General features: G+C 38.1%; 1 protein-coding gene and 1 long non-coding RNA gene across 2 annotated transcripts; both read left to right on the top strand.

The window, feature by feature from the left end:
- Positions 1-2,619: 2,619 nt before the first annotated feature.
- Positions 2,620-23,126, top strand: LOC103513129 (the record flags this gene model as incomplete). The annotated part of the gene is made up of 3 exons (XM_017445691.2): positions 2,620-2,672; positions 3,096-3,174; positions 22,930-23,126. Coding segments are annotated over 3 exons (307 nt in total), but the record flags the coding sequence as incomplete, so codon positions are not given.
- A 658-nt stretch (positions 23,127-23,784) lies between these two features.
- LOC113469027 lies at positions 23,785-24,339 on the top strand. Its single transcript, XR_003392574.1, has 2 exons — positions 23,785-24,004; positions 24,185-24,339. It is a non-coding gene; the product is annotated as an uncharacterized LOC113469027 (long non-coding RNA).
- Positions 24,340-27,739: the final 3,400 nt, after the last annotated feature.

Below are 27,739 nucleotides of genomic sequence, written 5' to 3'. Positions count from 1 at the left end.
CACGAAACAACAAGAATGCTGAAAGTATTTCATGTTTCCGCTAGAGAGCAGCACTTGTACGAAACTCAAGTGTACATATACATAGAGGTGCGTTCAGGCGCAGTCAATCCACAAATTTTACTATGTATTGTACATAGTTCCATAGGGTCAGTTATTTGTCGTTTTGGGCTTAGGTACCTGTTAGAACATGCAAAAATCCTATCTTGTACGAGTATGTTCCAGTTTATTTTTTAGCCAGTCTAGTTAGTTTGGAGTGTAGCTCGTCTACCTTGTAAGCGCTAGGTCGCGGGTTCGATTCCCGCCCGGGGCTAATCTTATCCTAAACAGATGAGGTTCGTTCTCGAAACGGCTGGCTTCCTCCTATCCTGTCTTCCTTCTCTCTTCCATTTCAGAACGATAAGACCTTTTAGCAATATCAAACCTCTTGAAAAAAAAAAACTTTTTCTACAATTTTCCCTTAGTCCACTTGTAGCTTAGTAAGGGGGAGATTCACCCTTTTACGTAATTAAGTCCCGCGATATCTCGAAGGTGCTTTTTCGAGTGAGTCACCACAAAAGGAGGAAAAAGAGTCAAGGAAAGCACAAACATTGTTATCATGGGAAAAGTAATAAATTCTCATTATTGAAGGGAAAGCTACGAACCACGCCCTGTGTGCATCCATACCATACTTTTTCCCTTCTGGAAAATATTGAAACAGTCAAAATGTCGAGTAGAAAGATGGATGGCCTGAATGACCTTTGCATTGGGGATATTGGGAAGAGAACTTTCTGTGTAGAAAGTACTCTTTGTTACCTTGTAGGGCTCAAAGGGCTCTGACGTGAGGAAAGTTTGGAGGGATGGCGAAGGGACTTTTCAGGACTTCCAGGTTGTTCCTGCTGTTATTCTACCTAATAAGTTTAATAACAAATTGCAAAATAGAGGGGAAGGGGGAAATCTTGTACCTTCAAAAGTTCGTAATTTATTACTCCTTATACCTAATTTTCTATTTCCTATCGCAGGGTACTTTTCTCCTTATTTCTCCAAAGTCTGACATTGTTAATATCTGTTATAATATCCACCCAAGGGTCTGGACCGCAAGTCTTATTTGGTCCGGGAAGGTTCCAAATAAAAGTGTCGTCAACCATCTACATTAGGCCAGCCACTCACTATCAGGTACGCCTGATCAGGTCTACCTGATAGTGAGTGTGGCTGGCCTTTTTCTACAGCTGTCCAACAAAACCTTGGCAAAACTTACTCGTTTGTCGAACGAAATTACTTCGTTTTCGTTCTCGCAAGGTCATTTGATAAACGTATCTAAGCATAGAGCATAGAGCGCCGTTATTATCTCACGACGTTCATGTTCATTAATAAGAATCATATTTATGATAATTCGGAGAATTAAAGCGAATTCTATCGCGCATTTTTTGGCTCCTCTACAAATTTCACTTTTCATTTCAGGGTTGTGCCTGAGGGAGCCACATCGACGGAGAGCGTCCGCGATTTCGATCACATTTGTATTTTACATTCCATTAAGGGGGTAAATAAGCTGGTAGTTAGGCAATAAAATGTCATACTTTGTTCAGCTTTTGTAATTTCGCAATCTGTTCAGATCAACTCTAAGTAGAATAATTTTACTGTCAGGAGAAAAGCATGTCCAGGACTAAGGTTTCATAAACATTGAAAACTGGATAACTGCGTTCATAAATTTCTAAAAGAAACACGTTCCTAGCTCAAGGGTCCATCACATCAGGGGTCTATCTACCTTTGTGAAGCTGATTAAGAAAACTCATCTAAATTATCAGTCTCATTCTGGCAGTATAAGCAGGGTATATTCTATTCTACCTATTTGGCGACCATCCTTCACCGGATTAGAGAATCCTCAAGTAGGATTAAGGAACATCTGAGGATTCAGTCTCATTCTGGCAGTATAAGCTGGGTATATTCCATTCTACCTATTTGGCGACCATCCTTCACCGGATTAGAGAATCCTCAAGTAGGATTAAGGAACATCTCTGAGGATTAAGGCATACCTACTTAGGGATGATAATGAGAAAGATACTTTGATCTTGTATTCCTGCATTTGTTCCTCATTAGTTTGCTCCTGTATTATTTTAATTTCTGTATTACTTTGAACACTTGAAATAAAAAAATCCAAGCATTAACATTTCGTTATCATTATGCATGCAGATTTCTAGTGTTTTCTGTTCTTTCTCAAATCAACCAATCCCACATCATTATTTTTTCTTTCGAGTAGAAAGTAGGTAGGTACCTCAATACCGCGCTTTGATCTTGAATTACATTTTCTCGAGTCAAATATTGATTCAGCGCAGCTTTTTTCCTCCGAGACTCCTAGAAATAGGTTCCTAAAGAAGAGCTCCGTACCACCTATTGTATAATATACCTATACAACGCACATAGAAACAGGGTTCAATAGGAGTTGGGTGACCTTTTGTCAAAGTTCCAGTTCATGTCAATTGAAAACTTAAACACATCTCAAAGGCTACCAATAGTACCAATCTTTTTCATGAGCTTTGTGGCTTGGCCTATCAATTGTCGGTGTAAAGGATGCATCCGGTCTCATTTTTTGCATTTTAATATTTCCTGTCTTTCCTAATATTTTTTTTTTTCTTTTTGTTACAGGGTATCGTTTGGGAGTTCCAAAGGTTCCATGGTAGAGACCCTTATCTATGAAAGTCCTTTACAAGAAGAACCTGACACTAGTCCTAATACCCCTGTAGCTTCTGACGTCACTGACGACTCCAGTCTTACAGGGTAAGTACCAATAAAATACTTTGGAATTTAGCATTTATTTTGAGAGGGGACTAACATTTTAGGTCCTTGCCCCGACTTTAGAATTTAAATGAGTGTGTGTTTCAACTAGAGTATGGTCAAATTTTGGAACATAGTGGTCAAATTCTTGATCCCCCGGATCTATAGTGGGCAAACTTTGTACTTTTTGTCTCTGCCCTTCTTAAACTGAAGTCAACATTCATTTTATCGTTGATGATTGCATCATTTTCATCTGGTCAATCTGGTCATAATCATAACTATACATATTGGTAGAGAGGAAGAGAGAGATCGAGTTCAATAACTTGTTATCACCCTTATCTATGAAAGTCCTTTACAAGAAGAACCTGACACTAGTCCTAATACCCCTGTAGCTTCTGACGTCACTGACGACTCCAGTCTCACAGGGTAAGTACCAATAAAATACTTTAGAATTTAGCATTTATTTTGAGAGGGGACTAACATTTTAGGTCCTTGCCCCGACTTTAGAATTTAAATGAGTGTGTGTTTCAACTAGAGCATGGTCAAATATTGGAACATAGTGGTTAAATTCTTGATCCCCCGGATCTATAGTGGGCAAACTTTGTACTTTTTGTCTCTGCCCTTCTTAAACTCCATTTTCATCTGGTCATAATCATAACTACATATATACTATACATATTGGTAGAGAGGAAGAGAGAAATCGAGTTCAATAACTTGTTATCATGTTACTCAGATACACCTAACAGCATGTTGAGATTCATGAGTGAGTCATGATCATGAAATCAGCAAAATTTGAATGTTTGAAGGTGGGTTGGTCAAATTTCAATGTTGATTTGTAGCAGTAAGAGGAAAGGGAGGGGGCAGTTGGTTTCAGCATGTCTGGTAGAGTGGCAGATCAGTCCCCCGGATCTATAGTGGGCAAACTTTGTACTTTTTGTCTCTGCCCTTCTTAAACTGAAGTCAACATTCATTTTATCGTTGATGATTGTATCATTTTCATCTGGTCAATCTGGTCATAATCATAACTATACATATACTATACATATTGGTAGAGAGGAAGAGAGAGATCGAGTTCAATAACTTGTTACTCAGATACAGCTAACAGCATGTTGAGATTCATGAGTGAGTCATGATCATGAAATCAGCAAAATTTGAATGTTTGAAGGTAGGTTGGTCAAATTTCAATGTTGATTTGTAGCAGTAGGAGGAAAGGGAGGGGGCAGTTGGTTTCAGCATGTCTGGTAGAGTGGCAGATCACCTACATAATTCTCGAGCGGAACTCTTCAACGCTAGCTCCGTCTATGGAACAATGCTGGAATGCTAGAAGTATGCGGACCTCATGCCTTCATGCTCATACGAGTAGCTTTCTCATTGATAATTACCCTCGCATAATCCACGCCAGTGTCGTGGGATACATGAGGAGACAGAAATTGATTATTGAGGAGATAGAGACTCGGAGGCCCCAAAAAGGGGCTATTCTAACCAAAAGAAAGTAAAAACTAGGGTGTCGGAAGACCAATCAAAAATATTAAATGACGGGGTTCTGGAACTCTAATATACCTACATAATAGAACATTCCAACAGAGTGTTCAAGGGAAATAACCTATTATTAGAGTTCTTTTCACCCTAAAAGCCTATTGAATTTCTCAGTGTAGATATTTCCCAGTGATGGCCTGATGGCAGATGATGTTGAAGTATCTCTTCAACTTCTCCAATTACGCCAGTGTCGTGGGATACATGAGGAGACAGAAATTGATTATTGAGGAGATAGAGACTCGGAGGCCCCAAAAAGGGGCTATTCTAACTAAAAGAAAGTAAAAACTAGGGTGTCGGAAGACCAATCAAAAATATCAAATGACGGGGTTCTGGAACTCTAATATACTTACATAATAGAACATTCCAACAGAGTGTTCTTTTCACCCTAAAAGCCTATTGAATTTCTCAGTGTAGATGCTTGAAATTATAGGCAGATATTTTCTGTATATTACTGCGCTTAGGGCCCTCTAAATGTCCAGGGGCCAATGAAAAACTAATTGCGAAATGGTCCAATTAAAACTTGGACCTCCATCTTTTCGTTTGGCCAAGTCTTCGAAGATGAGTGAGTGATTTTCCTCCGAGTCTTCGATAATGTTGGCGCTATTATCGGTACACTGTATAGCCAAAAAACCCATTTCATGTTAACATAGGCCGGGCAGCTCTTCCAACTCTTGACATTCACACTCCTCCCGGCACACTACTTAGATATTTCCCAGTGATAGCCTGATGGCCTCTCTCTCTCTCTCTCTCTCTCTCTCTCTCTCTCTCTCTCTCTCTCTCTATCCCTCTCTCTCTCTATCCTTCTCTCTCTCTCTATCCCTCTCTCTCTCTCTCTCTCTATTTCTCTCTCCCCCCCTCCCTTTTTTCTCTCTCACTCACGCGCATACAATAAATACTCTTCTCTCTCTCAACTCTTCCTCCCTCTCTACCTCTTTTTCCTTCCCTCCCACTCCTTCTCTCTTCCTCTGAAAATTTCACTCCTAATATTTTCTTCTTCACGAAACAACAAGAATGCTGAAAGTATTTCATGTTTCCGCTAGAGAGCAGCACTTGTACGAAACTCAAGTGTACATAAAGGTGCGTTCAGGCGCAGTCAATCTACAAGTTTTACTTGTCTTTTTAGGGTCAGTAGTTATTAGTGCTTAAAAACTGCCGATAAGTCCGATAAGTCCGATAATTCCAATAAATTATACCATCTTTTGAATTCGACGACTTGGATATGCAAAAATCAAAATACCTATGTATGCGTATTGCATTCATGTAGGTATATATGGTCGAAATTACTTATCTTGTATTTTGCAGTTTATTTTTTAGTGAGCCTAGTTAGATTGGAGGGTAGCGCGTCTGCCTTGTAAGTTAAGGCAAGAACAAAACGCAATAGCAGGTTCGACTCGGTGGTGATTACGTAGTACTAAAACTAACTGCTTCAAACCTAGGTATTGTTCTTATACTAGTAAATAGGTAAGACTAAATGGAACTACTTCAAATATTATTCAAATATACCTAGGTTAAAAGTATAAACTTCTTCTTTGCCTTTTCCGATATACAGACGGGGTGTAAAGATCTGGGTGTGACCTTACCTCATTAGTTACGTCGTTGTTATTGTCATACCTCAGTGCAGGAGGAGGAAAATCCAAGAAAACACTTCTTCTTGCTTCATTGGAGGAGATTTTGGGGAAAAATGACATCTCCACTAATTGGAATCACATTCAGTTAAATGTTAGTAGAAAATCAAAAACTTTAATTAAATTCGAACACATCAAGCAAAAGTCACAGCATTACAGTCAGTTACCTACGTAGTTATGTAGTTTTTATGAAAACATACTGCGGGAAATATACCCCTTTGAAAGTAACTCCTCCATTGGCCTTAGACTTTCAAAAACTTTAATTAAATTCGAACACATCAAGCAAAAGTCACAGCATTACAGTCAGTTACCTACGTAGTTATGTAGTTTTTATGAAACACACTGCGAGAAATATACCCCTTTGAAAGTAACTCTTCCATAGGCCTTAGACCCCCAAATCAAACTATACTTCGTGAAACTCTTTGAGTTGTATGTACTGTACTCTCTACTCGCTTGAAATTAAAGGAACTGGATTATTTGAGTAGGTAACACTTGCCTCTTGTCTGAATTATTTAAGGCCGCCACTGGCCCACACTTACCATCCATCAGTAACTCCAGTACCTATACTTTTTTGGTGTACCAAAGTAGATTAATAAAAGTAAGTCAGTATACTTCGAGTATTGTTCCGCAGTAAACCAAAACCAAGAGTTTCCGGTACCGAAATTGATTCTGCAGGTGGATATTTTTTTTAAGATATTCCAATGTTTTTAAAATAAGTTATAACAATAATAAGTTATTCTAGAGAAAAATAGTAAAACTAATCCTCAATCCCTTTTAAATAATATACATACAATTATTTATTACTCCATCAGACACAAGTGCATTCTTTTTAAAACACTTGTGTCTGTTTGAATTTTAATTTTTAAGACTGTCTTTTCACCTACTTTATTTCAAGATATTCCAATGTTTTTAAAATAAGTTATAACAATAATAAGTTATTCTAGAGAAAAATAGTAAAACTAATCCTCAATCCCTTTTAAAAAATATACATATAATTATTTATTACTCCATCAGACACAAGTGTTTTGAAAAGAATGCATTCTTTTTAAAACACTTGTGTCTGGTTGAATTTTTTTCACCTACTTTATTTCAATAACAATTCTTAATAATTTTATCTCAATATGTTTCAAATAGATTGTTCCTAATTTAGTTGTACAAAGGATTGTATTCCTTGATGATAATACAGAAATGGGGAATAAATATTCTCAGATTAATGATCAGCATGAGGTGACGATAAGGGACAAGTAAGTAAATCTTTGTTTTTATACCGGATAATTCGGATACCTATTATGGCCCTAAACCTATCCCTGGAGGGGGAGTATCATTTGACTTTTAAAAATTGATTCTGAAACTTATTTCTCTATTATGTCCTGCAATAAGAATAATTTTTGAAAAGAAAAAGAATAAAAAGAAGAAGAAGAAGAAGAAGAAGAAGAAGAAAAAAAACAGAGTAAAGATAAAGAGTTAAGAATGATTTTGGTGCATTTGGCGTCTCCACTATAATTTTGATCATTTTTTAGCAGGTTATTTACTCGGGCCCGCCAGAGATATGGCCCTAAACCTATTATGTGACTTTTCAAAATTGATCCTGAAACTTATTTCTTCATTCTTCATGTAAAGAGTTGGAGCGTTTGGCGTCTCCACTATAATGTTGGTGGAGATGTCTTTCGCACCAGTACTGATTTCCACCGTGGTTAGGTGAAATTAGGACTTCGGCGATAAGATATTTTTACTTGCGGTTTGGATTTTCTTCTTATTGGTTTCTCCAATTTATCCATGTTTTTAAAAAATTTAATCTTTTCAATTTAATTTTATTGTGACATGTCTGTTTGAGTTGTATGCTGTGTCATATGGCAACCCAGACGCTGGGCAGCTCATCAATAAATTATTGATTGTTTCTCTCTATCTACCTACATATTTTTTATACTTTGATGACTTTTTAGTAGGTTATCTACTCGGGCCCGCTTGAGACCTGGCCTGTAAAAGCCCAAGAACATGGACCTCTTGGTTATAAAAAAAATTTAGAACTTGCTCCCTTTTACGATATTAGGAAGAGTCAATTTACATAACTCTCATACTCATAACTTGAGAAAAAGGAAAAAAGCTCGTTACCTACGTATGCCTGCCTAAAAAGCTCATCATGGGAAAAAAGAAAGAAATGTGAAGTTAGCAACTTCCGAAAGCGGCCTTGTTTTTTTTTTTAACATATGAGAACTTAGCCCTGAGTTTGTACCTACAAGAAATGAAGTAAAAAATGTGGAGAGTTCGTTTTATTTTTTCAATGCCCTCTCGTCTTGGCTCGTACTTTACTCGTAAACACTCAGTATACAGTGAGTGTTACACTTGAGAGGTTCCAGGTTCGTTACAAACGCGTGTGAATAATTTATTTTTATTTATTTCTCTCTTTTTTCGTTGTACCTGTAAAACCTATTTTTGTTTTTTATGATTTTCTAGCCACTAGAAATAGAAGGAAATAGACATTTGTTCCAAAGAAATTTAACGGGCAATCCTTTTGTTAAACCATACATCGAGGTAAGACGAATATTTTCTGGTTCGCGCCATTTCTGTGTAAGCTTTTCCGAGGAAAATTTGATTCCTTTACCATCCTGTTGGAAATCCTACCTACTGTAAAAATATTTCACTTGCCACTCCAAAACATCAGATAAATTATCCTTTTACAGAGCACCTAATGTGAACTTATGGCAGGGATAACAGGTAGTTTTGTTTACATATCTCTGTAACCATTGGTTACCATCCTGCTAGCTATTGCTGTATTTCCTCTGTTATTTCAATAAGGTTTTTGACATATCTAACACACGATTTTGGTTTTTAGCCTTAATATTTTGCCAAGTAGCTAGATTTATATTTTTAATATACCTTTTAATCCACAAGTAAGTATAAGATTAACGACATTCAAAAATCTTGAAATGAACCGTCCAAAATCCAAGGGCGGTTTAGTCCCTGTACTTAGCAGTCTAAACTTGGGTACTATATGTATTTAGGAAGTACAAGAAACATATTCCCGACAATTATGCCTATATTATACGTAGTATGTACATTTGTACCTAGTTACTGAGCTACCTACTGGGTATAGTTTATCATAGACGTGGGTGTAGGAACAGCTCTTAATGACTGGTCTCGGAATTCGACTAAACAATGCCAAGGCTGAATTAATAAGAGTAACTCTAGGTAGTAGGGCACATCTATTGTTTTAAATAGGTAGAGGTGCTCCTGCTTATTTAAACATGACATCACTGTTGGCTTAATTAGAGGTGCGATAAAGTACGAGGAGAAGGAATCCAGGGGTACAAATCTAACAATCTGGCAACGTCAAGTGGCAACACTGAAAAATGTCAAGACGGTCGAAAAAAGTGAAATTTTATACTTTCCCTAATGTACGACGTAAATGATATCGAATTTGTTTACTTGGGTGGTGCGTTTGACATCTCCACTAAATTTGGTGGAGATGTCTTTCACACCACTTTCTACTTCCCGCCCTTTACCATAAAACTGTGAGACCTCAAATGAAGCAGGTATATTGATAAAAACTCTGGCATTATTGAAAGTCTTCGTGACCTGAGGAATTCCTCTTTCGATTTGGAAGAAATTGGGACCAACAACAGAATTGAAATATGGAAACAGCTGGAGCGAAGAGAGGAAGAAAGGGAACCTTTACAATTTGTTTCCTATTAAAATGCAACGAAGAAGAATTAATACACGATGAGTATTAAAATCTTGGATCGAAAATAGAGACCCCATTCCTTCTTTGCTAAAGTCGAAAACCGTAAGACTTCTTCCATTGTAAAATATAAAATAAGACCATAAAATGTAATAATTTTATAGAAGGGTCGCAAATCCAGTTGCACGTAGTTCTTTACTTCTTTCTTTAACAAAGAAATTATTTATAATCTTGAATCATGAATCCTCTTCCTTTCAATACAAATACTATACCGTGGTATATTCTTCATCGTGTATTCCTGAGGTAAAGGGTCTTTTTTTAGTCCTCCTATTTGAACAGCATAAACAACACGTTCTATTGTGTTCTTTGATGTGTATTATGTACGTCACCACCTGTTGGTTTTCTGTACTCAAGTTAGGAAAGACCAAGTGAAAGCTCTTGTTTGAGAATATTGAAGATGAAGATCCGCAACTCACAGAAAAATTGGCCACTGAACTGAGTACGGAGTGAACCGCAAAATCAGCAGAAGTCCAAAAAATTTCGACCCTCTCAGTGAATTAAACCCAGAACTGCCCAGCCCAGTGTGATAATAGTCGAGAGGTCACTGATTTGTAGTAGTAGCTACGACACTAGATTTACCACAACATTCACACTCATGTGGTTTAAGAAAACTCCCAATACAATACCCGTGACATTCCATTCTCATCATATTTCCATCATGGAACCACTATACTAGAAAACCTTGACCGAACCTATCCAAGCTATGGAAAACCAAGACATCCAAGAGCAAAGAACCCAGTAGATCTATCATAAAATTTAGCGTAGTGCATTAAGCAGGGAACGACATTTGTGACAAGCATTTATGCTCAACACAATTAAAATTCCAAATAAAAATAAATAAATCTATTTGTGAGCGAGAAAAGAACCCAGTAGATCTATCTGTAAATATGATACGAGTATAAAGATATATGCTGAAAGTATAAATAGAGATGAAGAAATATGACAAACTAGCCGTCCCAAGGAGAGACCTCTTTTCGTCTGAAATGAACAGTTTTTATTCTAAAAGTACCTAAATTTAACAATTGCAAATTGAACACGCATGGGGAAACTTATACACTTTACTTTCTATTTCTATTTGTGAGCGAGGAGCACCACGTTTAATTGGGTTAAAAGAAAATCATGCCAAAATTTTCACTTACGTCTGTGAGTGGGAGTTGTAATAAACAAAACATAAGAGCGAGTGTTAAAGCCACAGGCCACAGCGTTTCAATGCTGCACTCAACCGTCAAATATGGATCAGAGATTGATTGACGTCGAAGGTCGAAGGTTGGGTGGCAGGGAATGTCTATTCGACAACCGCGCCCTATCCACACAATGCTTGTCCATGCTGTTTTATTGCGAGACTCGTAGATGTGGTAGGTCAGTAATTCAGTATCAGTAACAAATAGATTATTAATGATGATATACTTCTAAAAGAACGCAAGAACAAAACCAAGTTCTGATCAAAAACAGGTAGTTTACAACACGTTTGAAATGTCAACGTATCCTGTGAACAATTAACGAGAACATTAATAAACCTTGCTTATCATGCTCGGAACTGATTGTGAAAAAACTGTCTCAGTGACTAAAATATACATAAAATATGTAGTCTAATAGACTACAATATATTATGTACAAGAAGAGTTCCCCTAGTTGTAACATTTTCTGTTTTTTTTTCTACATTCTTCAGAAACTAGGTACCTACCTAATATTTGTGGGCAAATGAGCAAATTTCCAAAGTGCACCTATCACGAGCATAGATATTATCCCGAGCATAAGGTCTTCACTTGGACTTATTAAAGTCCCTTGTTTTGATGCACATTGGCAAAAATTTTGTAATAATTTTTCGATTGCAAATATTTCAAAGGGTTATTTTCTGGTGTTCTCGTAATAACCCAGCATATACATAGGAAGTACATATTGTGTTTCTTCTCGTCCATCTGATGAATGCTACGACACAGACCACACGCGTCTCAACTTTTTTTTAACATTTTCACTGCCAGCATGGTGTATTTCTTTTTGTATGATTTTTATGCTAAACTAACGTTTGTATGTTGTACCGTAGTCGTGTGAATAGGTACTTCTCTTACGTTTTAAGCTATAGGTGGAGAAAAGTGACGTCATAAATGACATTTTCCCCGTACTCACACATGATTTTGGGCCGTGTGTGACGTCAAAATGGGCTCTTAGCCTAATCTTTCATTTTTTGTCTCGAAATCTTTTGTTATATTTGTTTCGTTATACCGGAAGGCGATTTTTATTTAGCCATCAAACTCAGCTGATCTCCTGGCCCAAGCACTGAACGTGTTAAATGTTCGAATTTCTATCATCTGTTCGTTTTATGTCATGTACTAGATTTAGTGTAACAACCGAAACCATTCTGAAAGTGGTATCCAGTGTTGCCGTAGGACCTGAAAAAAATCGCCTTAAGTTTGATTCAAAATCACCCAGTCTATGAGGAAATACTCAAGCGCGGTTACTTACTTGCTTACTGCCGGGTTCTGACAGGCTGTAAGGGCCCAAGACCTCGATGTACCAGCCTTCTCCAGAGTTCTCGGTTCTGGGCGGTTGGTTCTCCGAATTGCATTTTGTTGACATCTCCACATGCTTCTGGCATGTTGGGAATTTACATCCTATTCCGTATCAGGCCTTGTAGGGTTTTTATGGTACAAATTAGACGAATGGTCGAAAAAAAAAAGAAACCGTAGCTTTATTTTTGCTCAAAAAATCCTTTGACACGACAAAAACTTTGGACTCATGAGCTGTAACCACTAACTATAAATACATCATTGACTGAACCAGCCTGACTGGTGTATTGGTAGGATTGGTACAATCCCTATAATCATGGTACACGTTATGACCAATATAATTACCACTCTCGCATGTAGGTAACGTCCGCACATACATATACACGCAAGTACGCTTGGCTGAACGGAGAAAGGCGATTCATTATATTCTTTTGAATCCTAAAATCTCGAGAAACCCTTCCCTTTTGAATCGCCGGTGAATGTGTTCTCAAAAGACGTGGGAGAGTCTGCTGGAGAATTTCTAGTGCTAAGAGTTCAATTGTTTTGAGAACGTCCGCACATACACGCAAGTACGCTTGGCTGAATGGAGAAAGGCGATTCATTATGTTCTTTTGAATCCTAAAATCTCTAGAAACCCTTCCCTTTTGAATCGCCGGTGAATGTGTTCTCAAAAGACGTGGGAGAGTCTGCCCGGAGAATTTCTGGTGCTAAGAGTTCAATTGTTTTGAGAATCTATAGATCTATACCTACCTACCTACCTACTAACGAGATAAAGATCTCGCCAATCCAACCAGGAAGGCAAAATCACCCGCACCGCTTTGCTGTTCACTGTTTAGTATGCTAAGTTCGAAGTTATATTTTCCTTTTGGAAACGGAACTGATTCCGATGTTGCGCCATCTTGGCTTTACATTCTTTACACATGGAAGATGTTCTCACGCAAGTGGTACCAGTAATATTCAACGGAGAGATGAAGCAAAGTCTAACGTTCTACAGTCCATACAGCCATTATCATAATATGTTCCATATATTTTACATGTGCTAATGCTGAATACCCAATGTGTTGTGCATTCCTAGGATGCATCATCATAATACATGTGGTATTTAGGCTCTCTGCGCTCATTTTCATTAGGCAAATAATGTAGCTTCCATGGCATCATCAAGTAAATGTACGAATATCATTATTGTCTATTGTTTGTTCTGTCTGATTCTTTACATTCTTTACACATGGAAGATGTTCTCACGCAAGTGGTACCAGTAATATTCAACGGAGAGTTGAAGCAAAGTCTAACAACGTTCTATAGTCCATACAGCCATTATCATAACATGTTCCATATATTTTACATGTGCTAATGCTGAATACCCAATGTGTTGTGCATTCCTAGGATGCATCATCATAATACATGTGGTATTTAGGCTCTCTGCGCTCTTTTCATTAGGCAAATAATGTAGCTTCCATGGCATCATCATGTAAATGTTCGAATATCATTGTTGTACGAGTGTTGTGTGTACTGCAGCTTTGTCTAATTCTCTCTTTACATTCTTTACACATGGAAGATGTTCTCACGCAAGTGGTACCAGTAATATTCAACGGAGAGATGAAGCAAAGTCTAACGTTCTATAGTCCATACAGCCATTATCATAATATGTTCCATATATTTTACATGTGCTAATGTTTGGATTTCCTATGGTTTAGTACAGGCGCTATCACCCCAAAAGATGAGAAACATGTTTCTGAAGAGGGGAAATTTTAAAAGGAAAATACTACTAACCCAGTTTTTACTAGAATGTCATTTTCCTACAAATACTTGAACTTCTCAGTGGTGCAGTCAATCAATATGTAAGTTGTAGAATGTAGATACTTCTAACTTGTCTAGCTAGGTAGATATTACATATGTAGGAATAACGAGCATTTTACGGTAGACTTGATTTTCCCTGATAATTTGATTCTGAATCCCTAAGTTGCGCTTTTTATTTCACCCGATTCTCTGTGAGACATTTCTACTTGGATGTTGTAAAAAATGAGAACAAGAAAAATTCAATTAGGGACATGATTGAGTATGAGTAGGCGTAGAATCGTAGATAGTACATTCCATATATAGCGAAAACTTTAATTATGAAGGTTAAAGTGTACACAAATCACGTCTGTAGCAGATTACATAGACGGGTTCCTCTGCAAAACGATCCTTTAACCGCTAATTCTCCATGGAGTTTATGATGGCTATGCTGAATATCAGAGAATAGTGTCTTGGTGTTTGACTCCCGTACTTAGACTCCTGTGGAGTTCATTTACCCTGAATATTACATTAATATCTTACATTACTGCTGAGGTATCTCTCCATCTCTACCACAGCGTTGCAGCTTGTCGGTTTGTGTAGACACTTCATACTTCTAGAGTGCCTACAGAATCTTCAGCTGAAGTGTTACTTGAGACTAATTTAGTTGTAAACTAGACATTCTCAGCTATTTTATCCCTAGGAGAACCAAGTCTTCTCATGTTAACTCTATGTGTGTTGTGTGTCCATTTTGTGACGTTTTTCGTGCATTTGTGCTGGCGCAGAAGAACAAAGATTTTGTTAACATTAGCCTTTAACCGTTAACAATGGGCTTTCGGTGACCAATCAGAAAAACCCCGTGATTCGAGGTCAATATTTCATCAAAACTTCAACTGAAGAACTGCAGCTTCTCAAGTTTCAACTGAAAGTAGTTACATGTGCTAATGCTGAATACCCAATGTGTTGTGCATTCCTAGGATGCATCATCATAATACATGTGGTATTTAGGCTCTCTGCGCTGTTTTCATTAGGCAAATAATGTAGCTTCCATGGCATCACCATGTAAATGTACGAATATCATTGTTGTACACTGATTAAGGTTCCTCTTACACTTAGACCATATTTCGTCGTGCGATCAAATTCAAACACAAATATCTTTATTGTATTTAGGTATTGTTTCATTGCTTCCGATTTCGTACGACTAAAACTCTGATCAACTGCAACCACAGACCGAGATGTGACCTACAACGAATGCCAATAGATCATCTTATATGATCTCAATAGATTATCTTATATGATCTTATCCCGAAGAGAGGCTATGTACAGAATACCTTAATAACAGAAAATTGGTTAGGTTAGGTTGGTTCTGGGTAATGTCTGGTGCAAGACTTGACCACTGCTCAGTCGGCTCTAACCACAGGTCATATTTTTCCTGGTAGCTGCCGCTCTAACTTTGATCACGGGAGCCGGGAGCCCTTAACCCTTTTGGTTTGATTAACCTCATCCATTATTAGCAGTAGTATTAGACGCAGACTGAGACACTTACGACTCGGCGCGGCAGTTCTATAGCCTAGAGGTCTTACCGGTTAAACCACTGAGACTAGCTTAATTGAGGTATTGAAGGGGTCCCAGGAAGAATGTTTAAATAGTTAGACTGTTTGTGAGACCTACAAGCAAACCTAAGACAGAGGACTCAATGTCATTCCTTCAACTAGAAGTTTTCCTTTCTTTCATAATCCTTCCTTCCTCCCTTCTTTTTGACAAAATAGGATTTTAGATCTTTTCCTCTGTGTTATGATTGATGGAAAAGGTTTGCTGATATCCTTTGATTTTATTTTGACTTTGTTTTCAACTGATATTAAATATTACCTAGGTCTTGATTGGCATTGTGAATTATTTTTTGTCTAACCATATTTTGTACCATCTGTGGAATTCAACTGCGTCAAAAGCTTTTCTCATACCTCTGAAGAATTTGTGTCCTGGAACAGTACCCTAGAGGAGATATGTAGAGGTCACTGTACCCCCGCTTCTCCATTTTCTATCTACGGCCCTGATAATGATCATTCATTATCATTCTTACAACGAATGCCAATAGATCATCTTATATGATCTCAATAGATTATCTTATATGATCTTATCCCGAAGAGAGGCTATGTACAGAATAGAGAATACCTTTATAACAGAAAATTGGTTAGGTTAGGTTGATTCTGGGTAATGTCTGGTGCAAGACTTGACCACTGCTCAGTCAGCTCTAACCACAGGTCATATTGTTCCTGGTAGCTGCCGCTCTAACTTTGATCACGGGAGCCGGGAGCCCTTTTGGTTTGATTAACCTCATCCATTATTAGCAGTAGTATTAGACGCAGACTGAGACACTTACGACTCGGCGCGGCAGTTCTATATAGCCTAGAGGTCTTACCGGTTAAATCACTGAGACTAGCTTAATTGAGGTATTGAAGGGGTCCCAGGAAGAATGTTTAAATAGTTAGACTGTTTGTTAGACCTACAAGCAAACCCAAGACAGAGTACTCAATGTCATTCATTCCTTCAACTAGAAGTTTTCCTTTCTTTCGTTATCCTTCCTTTCTCCCTTCTTTTTGACAAGAAAATAGGATTTTAGATCTTTTCCTCAGTGTACCGGAAATTTGAAAGGGGATACTTGGGGCCAACGTATTTCACTATGTCAGTCACTGAGACTAGCTTAATTGAGGTATTGAAGGGGTCCCAGGAAGAATGTTTAAATAGTTAGACTGTTTGTTAGACCTACAAGCAAACCTAAGACAGAGGACTCAATGTCATTCCTTCAACTAGAAGTTTTCCTTTCTTTCATTATCCTTCCTCCCTTCTTTTTGACAAGAAAATAGGATTTTAGATCTTTTCCTCTGTGTACCGGAAATTTGAAAGGGGATACTTGGGGCCCACGTATTTCACTATGTCAGCTGTATCCCCCCAGGCGGAGGAGGAAGAGTTTTCAAGGGCATCTGGATTTGTTTATAATTAAGTATAGGGACAGTGGAACAGTACCCTAGAGGAGATATGTAGAGGTCACTGTACCCCCGCTTCTCCATTTTCTATCTACGGCCCTGATAATGATCATTCATTATCATTCCCATCAGCAGAATTGCCTATTATCATCATGATTTCCTTGATAACAGTTTAGAAATCCACATTCCTCTCAATCGTGTAAACAGTTTTAAATGCATGTTGGTTTACACAATAAATTCGCTAAATTTAGAACTCCATTGAATTTTGGAATTTCTGCTAGCTCTTTTATCAGTGTTTGTTTTGCCTAGGTGTTTATCGGATAGAATGCTTCTCGTTGTGTTTTTAATTAGAAGGCTATTTGTTAATTAGGTTGAGTCTTGAGTGTCTAAGTGGCTACTGTAATTGAAATAATTAGTGCCTAGGTGTTTTTAATTATAAATCACTTGTAAATTTTAACGGAGGGTGAAAAGTAGATACGTTTCCTGACATTGTGCTCAGTATCATAAGGTCGTCTGGTATAAAGCCGTAAATGTTCCTTTTATGGCTCTCGTTTTTTCATAGCTCGTTACTACCATGCGTTTGCAATTACCGAGGGCACCATGAATTACCATTGAATGGATATTTATGTCGGTCATAAAAGCACATATGTCAACCAATATGGTCAATATATTTTATGGCGCGAGGAATCTGAATCTGGATCATTTGTCTAGGACGAATTATGGAGGAAAAGTTGTTCTGAGGGAAAGTGTAGATTTTTAGAGGAAAACAGAGGAGATTCCAACGAGTTTGAAATGCCTCGTAAATAAAATTCTATTTTTACAAGTTACCGTCCGTCTAAATTTCTAATAAAAAGTGGATGAGGACTAGACTGGGTATCTAACGGTGAAAGTCAAGGATTTGCTTTGAATGTAAGGAGACACGGGTGAAATAAGGTGAAAATGGCAAAGCCGGATAAATTAGTCGGTCAATCGGATCAAATTAGTCCGACAGAACGAATATAAAAGCTATTACAAAGGATCATATTGTACCTTCGTCTTTATAAATTTTCCTGAGTTCACTTTCTGAATTTCCTTAATAAGGAGTAAAATGACCAGATACATCTCTGACCAGTGATTAAAATTACAATAACTTTCTCAACTACGAATTCCATCTAAATGTTTGATAAGGTCATCCGCTCGATTTACATTATTATTAATATCTTGAGCTCTATTATTATGCAGTCAAATTCTCAAATACCTAAGTGAGGATAAAATTCCATGCCTCGGCTGGAATTATTGAACCCTCGTCCTTTAGACCTTTACCAGGCGAGCGCCTTGACCAGTACGACACCAACACAAGTTTCCCTCTTATCCCTGATGCCCAAAAAAGAATAGGGAATGTGAGGTCGCCATTATTAATGTGTTTAAAACAGGCCGATTTTACTAACTTAACAATAGTCCGTCCACTATACCTTTTATTATTAGTACCTAATAATAAAGAAGGACGGACTAAAAACATACGTACAGTAGTATTTTTTATCATCTTTGATAATAGAAAATGATTAATTGTAGGTCATTAGGTAGTTAGGTAGAACACGAAAAACTGTTTGTCTCCCCCACAGACAACGTGAGTACAGATTTATACGCGTGTCGTACTGACGAAATTCCAAACTCTGTCGAAATACCGATGATAACATCTGCAAGGTTTCAGTCAGCCTATCAAATTACACACAAAAACGAATAAATGGGTAAAATATTGAGTGTGTGAGATTAAATGACCCAAATCGGAAGATGAATGGTGTAGAAAACAATAAGAAAAATATCAGTTTTTTGTTTATTTTTTGCTACACCAAGGTCAAGGGCGTGAGATTACTGACGGAAGTATAGTGCACACAATTAATGATTGTGAAAAAACTGTCTCAGTGACTAAAATATACATAAAATATGTAGTCTAATAGACTACAATATATTATGTACAAGAAGAGTTCCCCTAGTTGTAACATTTTCTGTTTTTTTTTCTACATTCTTCAGAAACTAGGTACCTACCTAATATTTGTGGGCAAATGAGCAAATTTCCAAAGTGCACCTATCACGAGCATAGATATTATCCCGAGCATAAGGTCTTCACTTGGGCTTATTAAATTCCTTGTTTTGATGCCCATTGGCAAAAATTTTGTAATAATTTTTCGATTGCAAATATTTCAAGGGGTTATTTTCTGGTGTTCTCGTAATAACCCAGCATCTACATAGGAAGTACATATTGTGTTTCTTCTTGTCCATCTGATGAATGCTACGACACAGACCACACGCGTCTTGAGTAGTTGTTTCATTGCTGCGAAATAAAAACGACAAAACATTCATATTAAAAACAGAATCGATTAAGGTTCTAATATCAGCCGTACTATTCCATGTTATTACTGAAATCAGTAACACAAGCACGTATGCGTGACAGCAATAGGCAGTCACGTAACATTATTGGGTGTCACGTTTCGTTCTCTCACATTTTTTTCCCCCATTCGCACCTATCAAACTTTCACCCCGATTGTATACCAGTGCGAGGATGACTAGTGTCAAAGTTTGAAGAGGTTTGATAGAGGGAACTGTAACAGCCGAGGTTTCATTGTCCTGAAAAGAGAAGGAGGGCAGGATACGAGAGCCATGGCAGGCGTTCCGAGAACGAACCTTATCCTTATAGCTTATAGAGAACCCGCGAACTTGTGCTTACAAGACAGGGGCTAAAAGGCGCCCTATAAGCCCCATTGTATGAAGTTTTGAAGATCTTCCCCGAGTAGTGCATTACGCGGCGTAATCTACATTTCACACACCCACCACCAAAAAAATGCAATAAACTTTTCAATTTCCCTTCGTTTTTCCTCGAGAAAAAGAATTTAATTCGAGTTTCTTTACTGACGGCATGCGTGCTTATGAATAATGCATTAGAAACATCAAATAGATATAGGGAGAGTAGGCCGTGGTGCCAAGTTCTATGTAGCAATAAATCTTCGGATTAGGGGGGGAGTTATAGGGAGATGGCAAGGGCAAACCGTTAGCTGGAAAACCCACAGCACTCCCGATATTAGAAATCGGATAGAATAGAATAGAATTTCTCCCTGTTTTTTTTTTTTTTTTTTTTTTTTTTTAAAAAAAAAAAAGCCCACTCCGAGCCCCTACACCTAGAAGGAGCAAACAGGCCGATAGGATGGATTGAGCTTCTACGAATCCTCCCTTAAAGTCCCCCATCCAGACCAAAGAATAGAATAGATCAATAGAACATACCTTGTTTAAATACGAGTAGACACTTCCTATAGGTACCGAGTATTTCAATTTGATAAGAATGACTCATCATCCCGCCCTTTGGAAGTCAAGGTTTATTATTGTCGTATCTTGTATGTTTCACCTTTCTCTCCCCTCTTTTTCTTCTCCTTCTATTCTTTCCTCCTCTGTCCTTCTTCTGTACTCTTTCTTCTCTTCCCATCCTTCTCCTTCTTCTTTTTCTTTATTTATCTGTTGAAACAGTACCCACCTCACTTGCCAGTGGTATAGGTAGATACACAGAGATACATAGGTATAAATAGGATTATAGTTCATCCACAGATCAATGTGAACAAGCAATTGAGTCATCAACGCCAAAATTAAGGGAACCCAATCAGCATTCAGGAAATCCTTACATTGGTTGGCAATTCAGGTAAAGGGTCTATTTTCGTATAAACTCTCTCTTCTAAAATGCAGAGGTAGCTCAAGTTCAGAGGTTGGGACTCCAGAACAGGTAAGGTGATATCGCCTTACCTGACTTTGTTTCACTGTCGGAGGGAAGCACTGTGCAATATAGCTTCCCCTTTAGAGATTCTTCTCCATTGCACATGTGACATGTTTGGAATCGAGTCGCCCATTTTCGCTGTCCACATTGATCTGGACACACTATGGACCTGAGAATGAAATGAAAGCTATGTACGAATGGATAGGTATTGTGCTTTCTTACTCCCTATCCCATGTCCTTCTCCTTTACTTCCATATATGTACCTATGTACATATTATTATATCCCTTATCCTTAAACCTCCTATGGTTCAAAAGCAATAAAGAAGTGTTTAATTTCATCCCCCAAGAAGAAAGGGCTGAATTTCATTTCCAAGACCATTTTACTTGTTTTATTGAGAATTTTTATTTCCCTTTAAAAATGGCTCCACAATAATGCTGACTTGTGTTTTCCTGTGGTCGCATTTTATCTCATTCCTGTGGGGCCCTACAGGGGGGCCGTTCCTGAAATGGGTGATATCCGAAAGCTAAAACCGTTCACTGCCTCGGCAATATAGATTCACCTGTTCACCTCGTCGATCGATCGACAGCGTAGACTATGTATGGACACAGCTTGAGAAAGCTACTAGTGCGACTTGTAGTAAAACACCCTCTTAAGTTAAATGGTAGAAAGTAAAAATTTGATGGGTATACCACACATGGAAATTTGGAAACTGTGTTTATCAAGCATGAAAGTGACCCGAAAACGCCCGATCATTTTGAAAGATTAGATCAGCAATTTCAAACAAATCGAATTGCTTTCCTTTTCCGGTCAATAGGATATTATGTTTGTTGGATTTCAAATCGCAATTATATCAGTGTACCCAATCTATCAATCAATCGACACGGGCAATTAAAATAAATAATAATATTAAAAAAATATTCGGACTCCACCTCACCAATTTGAGAGTTAATTCACATTGTAGCTTGTAAGTAAATGTGAAGTGCAACCCCATTATTTTCCAGCAAGGGTCACTTGGTGTTCAATTGCCAAGGGAAGGGTATCAGTGAAACCTGATGAAACACCCACCTTATTTATTTTATACTGCTCGCATAGGACTGAAAAGTCCCTGCTCGCATAGGACTGAAAAGTCCCTCTGCTCGCTGAAAAGTCACCTTCTTTCACACATATGAAAAAGAGTGGCGAAAATGAAACTATTCAGCATAATACATTCTGGAATTTCTGCTAGCTCTTTTATCAGTGTTTGTTTTGCCTAGGTGTTTATCGGATAGAATGCTTCTCGTTGTGTTTTTAATTAGAAGTCTATTTGTTAATTAGGTTGAGTCTTGAGTGTCTAAGTGGCTACTGTAATTGAAATAATTAGTGCCTAGGTGTTTTTAATTATAAATCACTTGTAAATTTTAACGGAGAGTGAAAAGTAGATACGTTTCCTGACATTGTGCTCAGTGTATCGTTTTTCTTTGTACCTGGAATTTCTGCTAGCTCTTTTATCAGTGTTTGTTTTGCCTAGGTGTTTATCGGATAGAATGCTTCTCGTTGTGTTTTTAATTAGAAGGCTATTTGTTAATTAGGTTGAGTCTTGAGTGTCTAAGTGGCTACTGTAATTGAAATAATTAGTGCCTAGGTGTTTTCAATTATAATAAATCACTTGTAAATTTTAACGGAGAGTGAAAAGTAGATACGTTTCCTGACATTGTGCTCAGTGTATCGTTTTTCTTTGTATGTATTTTTACTTTTTATACTGCTTATGCATCTAATATACTGCGTGAGTTACAACGTGAAAATTTGACGCGAATATTATACGATTTTTTGCGTGATTGACCAAGCAAAAAAGTGGAAAATAGTGAACAATCATGTTTTTCCCATATTAATTTTTTCCGGTTTTTCCGTGTCTTATGCATCTAATATACTGCGTGAGTTACAACGTGAAGATTTGACGCGAATATTATACGATATTTTGCGTGATTGACCAAGCAAAAAGTGGAAAATAGTGAACAATCATGTTTTTCCAGTATGTAGATTGTAGATAGGTACATAAGTACGTCGGGCGTCCATCGTACCTAACTCTTGACGTACCTATCGTTCCCCTGGATACCAGACCCACTCATAGTGATAGGGAATATATAACTACATGCATATATTTTCTATGTACAATTGTACATATATGTATGTACCTAGAATATGGGTGCAATCGCACAAGTCATTCATACAAGCCCAATTTGAGGTTGATCATTGGAGGGTAATCTTACTACTACCACTACCACATTTTCCGTGGTGTTTCAGAGTTGAAGGTGTGAACACAGCCCGGTCGAAAGTTCGGGTCAGTTTTTTCGAAAGTGAGAAGCCGTCCCTGGTGAGCACCCCGGAACCTTTGGACCTTGATGATCTAGTGTACGAAACTATGGCCGCCCTGGATCACGAACCCGCTTCCCTCTCACTACAGAGACAGACCAGGTAAGACAGTGCAATAGTTTACATAACTCCATACACCAAAAGCCCAATCTGAGGCTTAGGTGTCGGGACTAAACAGCCCTAAAGGATGGGTTGAGCTTCTACGAATATACGAAGGCAGTGCAATAGCTCTTGGTTGGGTGAAAGCTCACATTGTGCGAAGCCTGCCAAGGTAAACCTCTAACCTCTAAAATGCATTTATAATCATAATAAAATGAACTTTAGAAGGGGATGTAGATTCGTATAAGCTTAACCTATCCTTTGGGACAGTTGCCCTTACACTTAAGCCTCCGAGTGGGCTTTGTATATGTAGTTCAGAAGAGGATGACGCCGAAGGCGTTCTCTACCACCTAACCCTCTCTTGAGCTGATGTATGCCAGTATGCCCTTCGCACTCAACCTTTGCTATTTCTTTAGCAAGAGAAATTCAGGCTGGTATACTCCCTGTTTAAAGTCCCCCAGCCAGATTAAGCTGGTCCTTCAGTGAATGAGCACAAACCAAAACGTCGTCGTTTGACAGTAACCTAGTGAACACAATTTGTATCATCATAATACATGTGGTATTTAGGCTCTCTGCGCTCTTTTCATTAGGCAAATAATGTAGCTTCCATGGCATCATCATGTAAATGTACGAATATTATTGTTCCATTGAATTTTGGAATTTCTGCTAGCTCTTTTATCAGTGTTTGTTTTGCCTAGGTGTTTATCGGATAGAATGCTTCTCGTTGTGTTTTTAATTAGAAGGCTATTTGTTAATTAGGTTGAGTCTTGAGTGTCTAAGTGGCTACTGTAATTGAAATAATTAGTGCCTAGGTGTTTTCAATTATAATAAATCACTTGTAAATTTTAACGGAGAGTGAAAAGTAGATACGTTTCCTGACATTGTGCTCAGTGTATCGTTTTTCTTTGTATGTATTTTTACTTTTTATACTGCTTATGCATCTAATATACTGCGTGAGTTACAACGTGAAGATTTGACGCGAATATTATACGATATTTTGCGTGATTGACCAAGCAAAAAGTGGAAAATAGTGAACAATCATGTTTTTCCCATATTAATTTTTTCCGGTTTTTCCGTGTTGTTTCAGAGTTGAAGGTGTGAACACAGCCCGGTCGAAAGTTCGGGTCAGTTTTTTCGAAAGTGAGAAGCCGTCCCTGGTGAGCACCCCGGAACCTTTGGACCTTGATGATCTAGTGTACGAAACTATGGCCGCCCTGGATCACGAACCCGCTTCCCTCTCACTACAGAGACAGACCAGGTAAGACAGTGCAATAGTTTACATAACTCCATACACCAAAAGCCCAATCTGAGGCTTAGGTGTAGGGGCTAAACAGCCCTAAAGGATGGGTTAAGCTTCTACGAATATACGAAGGCAGTGCAATAGCAATAGCTCTTGGTTGGGTGAAAGCTCACAGTGTGCGAAGCCTGCCAAGGTAAACCTCTAACCTCTAAAATGCATTTACATATAATCATAATAAAATGAACTCTTCAGAAGGGGATGAAGATTCGCATAAGCTTAACCTATCCTTTCACTACAGAGACAGACCAGGTAAGACAGTGCAATAGTTTACATAACTCCATACACCAAAAGCCCAATCTGAGGCTTAGGTGTAGGGGCCAAACAGCCCTAAAGGATGGGTTAAGCTTCTACGAATATACAAAGGCAGTGCAATAGCTCTTGGTTGGGTGAAAGCTCACAGTGTGCAAAGCCTGCCAAGGTAAACCTCTAACCTCTAAAATGCATTTATAATCATAATAAAATGAACTCTTCAGAAGGGGATGAAGATTCGTATAAGCTTAACCTATCCTTTGGAACAGTTGCCCTTACACCTAAGTCTCAGAGTGGGCTTTGTATATGTAGTTCAGAAGGGGATGACGCCGAAGGCGTTCTCTACCACCTAAGCCTCTCTTGAGCTCTATTATTATGCAGTCAAATTCTCAAATACCTAAGTGAGGATAAAATTCCATGCCTCGGCTGGAATTGAACCCTCGTCCTTTAGACCTTTACGAGGCGAGCGCCTTGACCAGTACGACACCAACACAAGTTTCCCTCTTATCCCTGATGCCCGAAAAAGAATAGGGAATGTGAGGTCGCCATTATTAATGTGTTTAAAACAGGCCGATTTTACTAACTTAAAAACATACGTACAGTACTTAGTATTTTTTATCATCTTTGATAATAGAAAATAATTAATTGTAGGTCATTAGGTAGTTAGGTAGAACACGAAAAACTCCCTGTTTGTCTCCCCACAGACAACGTGAGTACAGATTTATACGCGTGTCGTACTGACGAAATTCCAAACTCTGTCGAAATACCGATGATAACATCTGCAAGGTTTCAGTCAGCCTATCAAATTACACACAAAAAGAATAAAAACGTAAAATATTGAGTGTGTGAGATTAAATGACCCAAATCGGAAGATGAATGATGTAGAAAACAATAAGAAAAATATCAGTTTTTTGTTTATTTTTTGCTACACCAAGGTCAAGGGCGGAAGATTACTGACGGAAGTATAGTGCACACAATTAATGATTGTGAAAAAACTGTCTCAGTGACTAAAATATACATAAAATATGTACCTAGTCTAATAGACTACAATATATGTGTACAAGAAGAGTTCCCCTAGTTGTAACATTGGTGTTTTTTCTACATTCTTCAGAAATTAGGTACCTACCTAATATTTGTGGGCAAAATGAGCAAATTTCCAAAGTGCACCTATCAGCCTATCACGAGCATAGATATTATCCCGAGCATAAGGTCTTCACTAGGGCTTATTAAAGTCCTTGTTTTGATGCCCATTGGCAAAAATTTCGTAATAATTTTTCGATTGCAAATATTTCAAGGGGTTATTTTCTGGTGTTCTCGTAATAACCCAGCATCTACATAGGAAGTACAAATTGTGTTTCTTGCTTCTTCTCGTCCATCTGATGAATGCTATACGACACAGACCACACGCGTCTCAAGTAGTTGTTTCATTGCTGCGAAATAAAAACAAAGACAAAACATTCATATTAAAAACAGAATCGATTATAGGTTCTAATATTAGCCGTACTCTTCCATGTTATTACTGAAATCAGTAACACATTAAGGTTCTAATATCAGCCGTACTATTCCATGTTATTACTGAAATCAGTAACACAAGCACGTATGCGTGACAGCAATAGGCAGTCACGTAACATTATTGGGTGTCACGTTTCGTTCTCTCACATTTTTTTCCCCCATTCGCACCTATCAAACTTTCACCCCGATTGCATACCAGTGCGAGGATGACTAGTGTCAAAGTTTGAAGAGGTTTGATAGAGGGAACTGTAACAGCCGAGGTTTCATCGTCCTGAAAAGAGAAGGAGGGCAGGATACGAGAGCCATGGCAGGCGTTCCGAGAACGAACCATAGCTTATAGGGAACCCGCGACCTAGTGCTTACAAGACAGGGGCTAAAAGGCGCCCTATAAGCCCCATTATATGAAGTTTTGAAGATCTTCCCCGAGTAGTGCATTACGCGGCGTAATCTTAAGCCCAATCTGAGGCTTAGGTGTAGGGGCTAAACAGCCCTAAAGGATGGGTTAAGCTTCTACGAATATACGAAGGCAGTGCAATAGCTCTTGGTTGGGTGAAAGCTCACAGTGTGCGAAGCCTGCCAAGGTAAACCTCTAACCTCTAAAATGCATTTTAAAATCATAATAAAATGAACTCTTCAGAAGGGGATGTAGATTCGTATAAGCTTAACCTATCCTTTGGGACAGTTGCCCTTACACCTAAGCCTTAGAGTGGGCTTTGTATATGTAGTTCAGAAGGGGATGACGCCGAAGGCGTTCTCTACCACCTAACCCTCTCTTGAGCTCTATTATTATGCAGTCAAATTCTCAAATACCTAAGTGAGGATAAAATTCCATGCCTCGGCTGGAATTGAACCCTCGTCCTTTAGACCTTTACGAGGCGAGCGCCTTGACCAGTACGACACCAACACAAGTTTCCCTCTTATCCCTGATGCCCGAAAAAGAATAGGGAATGTGAGGTCGCCATTATTAATGTGTTTAAAACAGGCCGATTTTACTAACTTAAAAACATACGTACAGTACTTAGTATTTTTTATCATCTTTGATAATAGAAAATAATTAATTGTAGGTCATTAGGTAGTTAGGTAGAACACGAAAAACTCCCTGTTTGTCTCCCCACAGACAACGTGAGTACAGATTTATACGCGTGTCGTACTGACGAAATTCCAAACTCTGTCGAAATACCGATGATAACATCTGCAAGGTTTCAGTCAGCCTATCAAATTACACACAAAAAGAATAAAAACGTAAAATATTGAGTGTGTGAGATTAAATGACCCAAATCGGAAGATGAATGATGTAGAAAACAATAAGAAAAATATCAGTTTTTTGTTTATTTTTTGCTACACCAAGGTCAAGGGCGTGAGATTACTGACGGAAGTATAGTGCACACAATTAATGATTGTGAAAAAACTGTCTCAGTGACTAAAATATACATAAAATACGTACCTAGTCTAATAGACTACAATATAAATATGTAGATACTAGAAGAGTTCCCCTAGTTGTAACATTGGTGTTTTTTCTACATTCTTCAGAAATTAGGTACCTACCTACCTACCTAATATTTGTGGGCAAAATGAGCAAAT

The sequence above is a fragment of the Diaphorina citri genome, unplaced genomic scaffold (assembly GCF_000475195.1).
Source record: "Diaphorina citri unplaced genomic scaffold, Diaci psyllid genome assembly version 1.1 scaffold928, whole genome shotgun sequence".
NCBI lineage: Eukaryota > Metazoa > Arthropoda > Insecta > Hemiptera > Psyllidae > Diaphorina > Diaphorina citri.
This window is presented reverse-complemented; position numbering and strand designations above follow the sequence as displayed.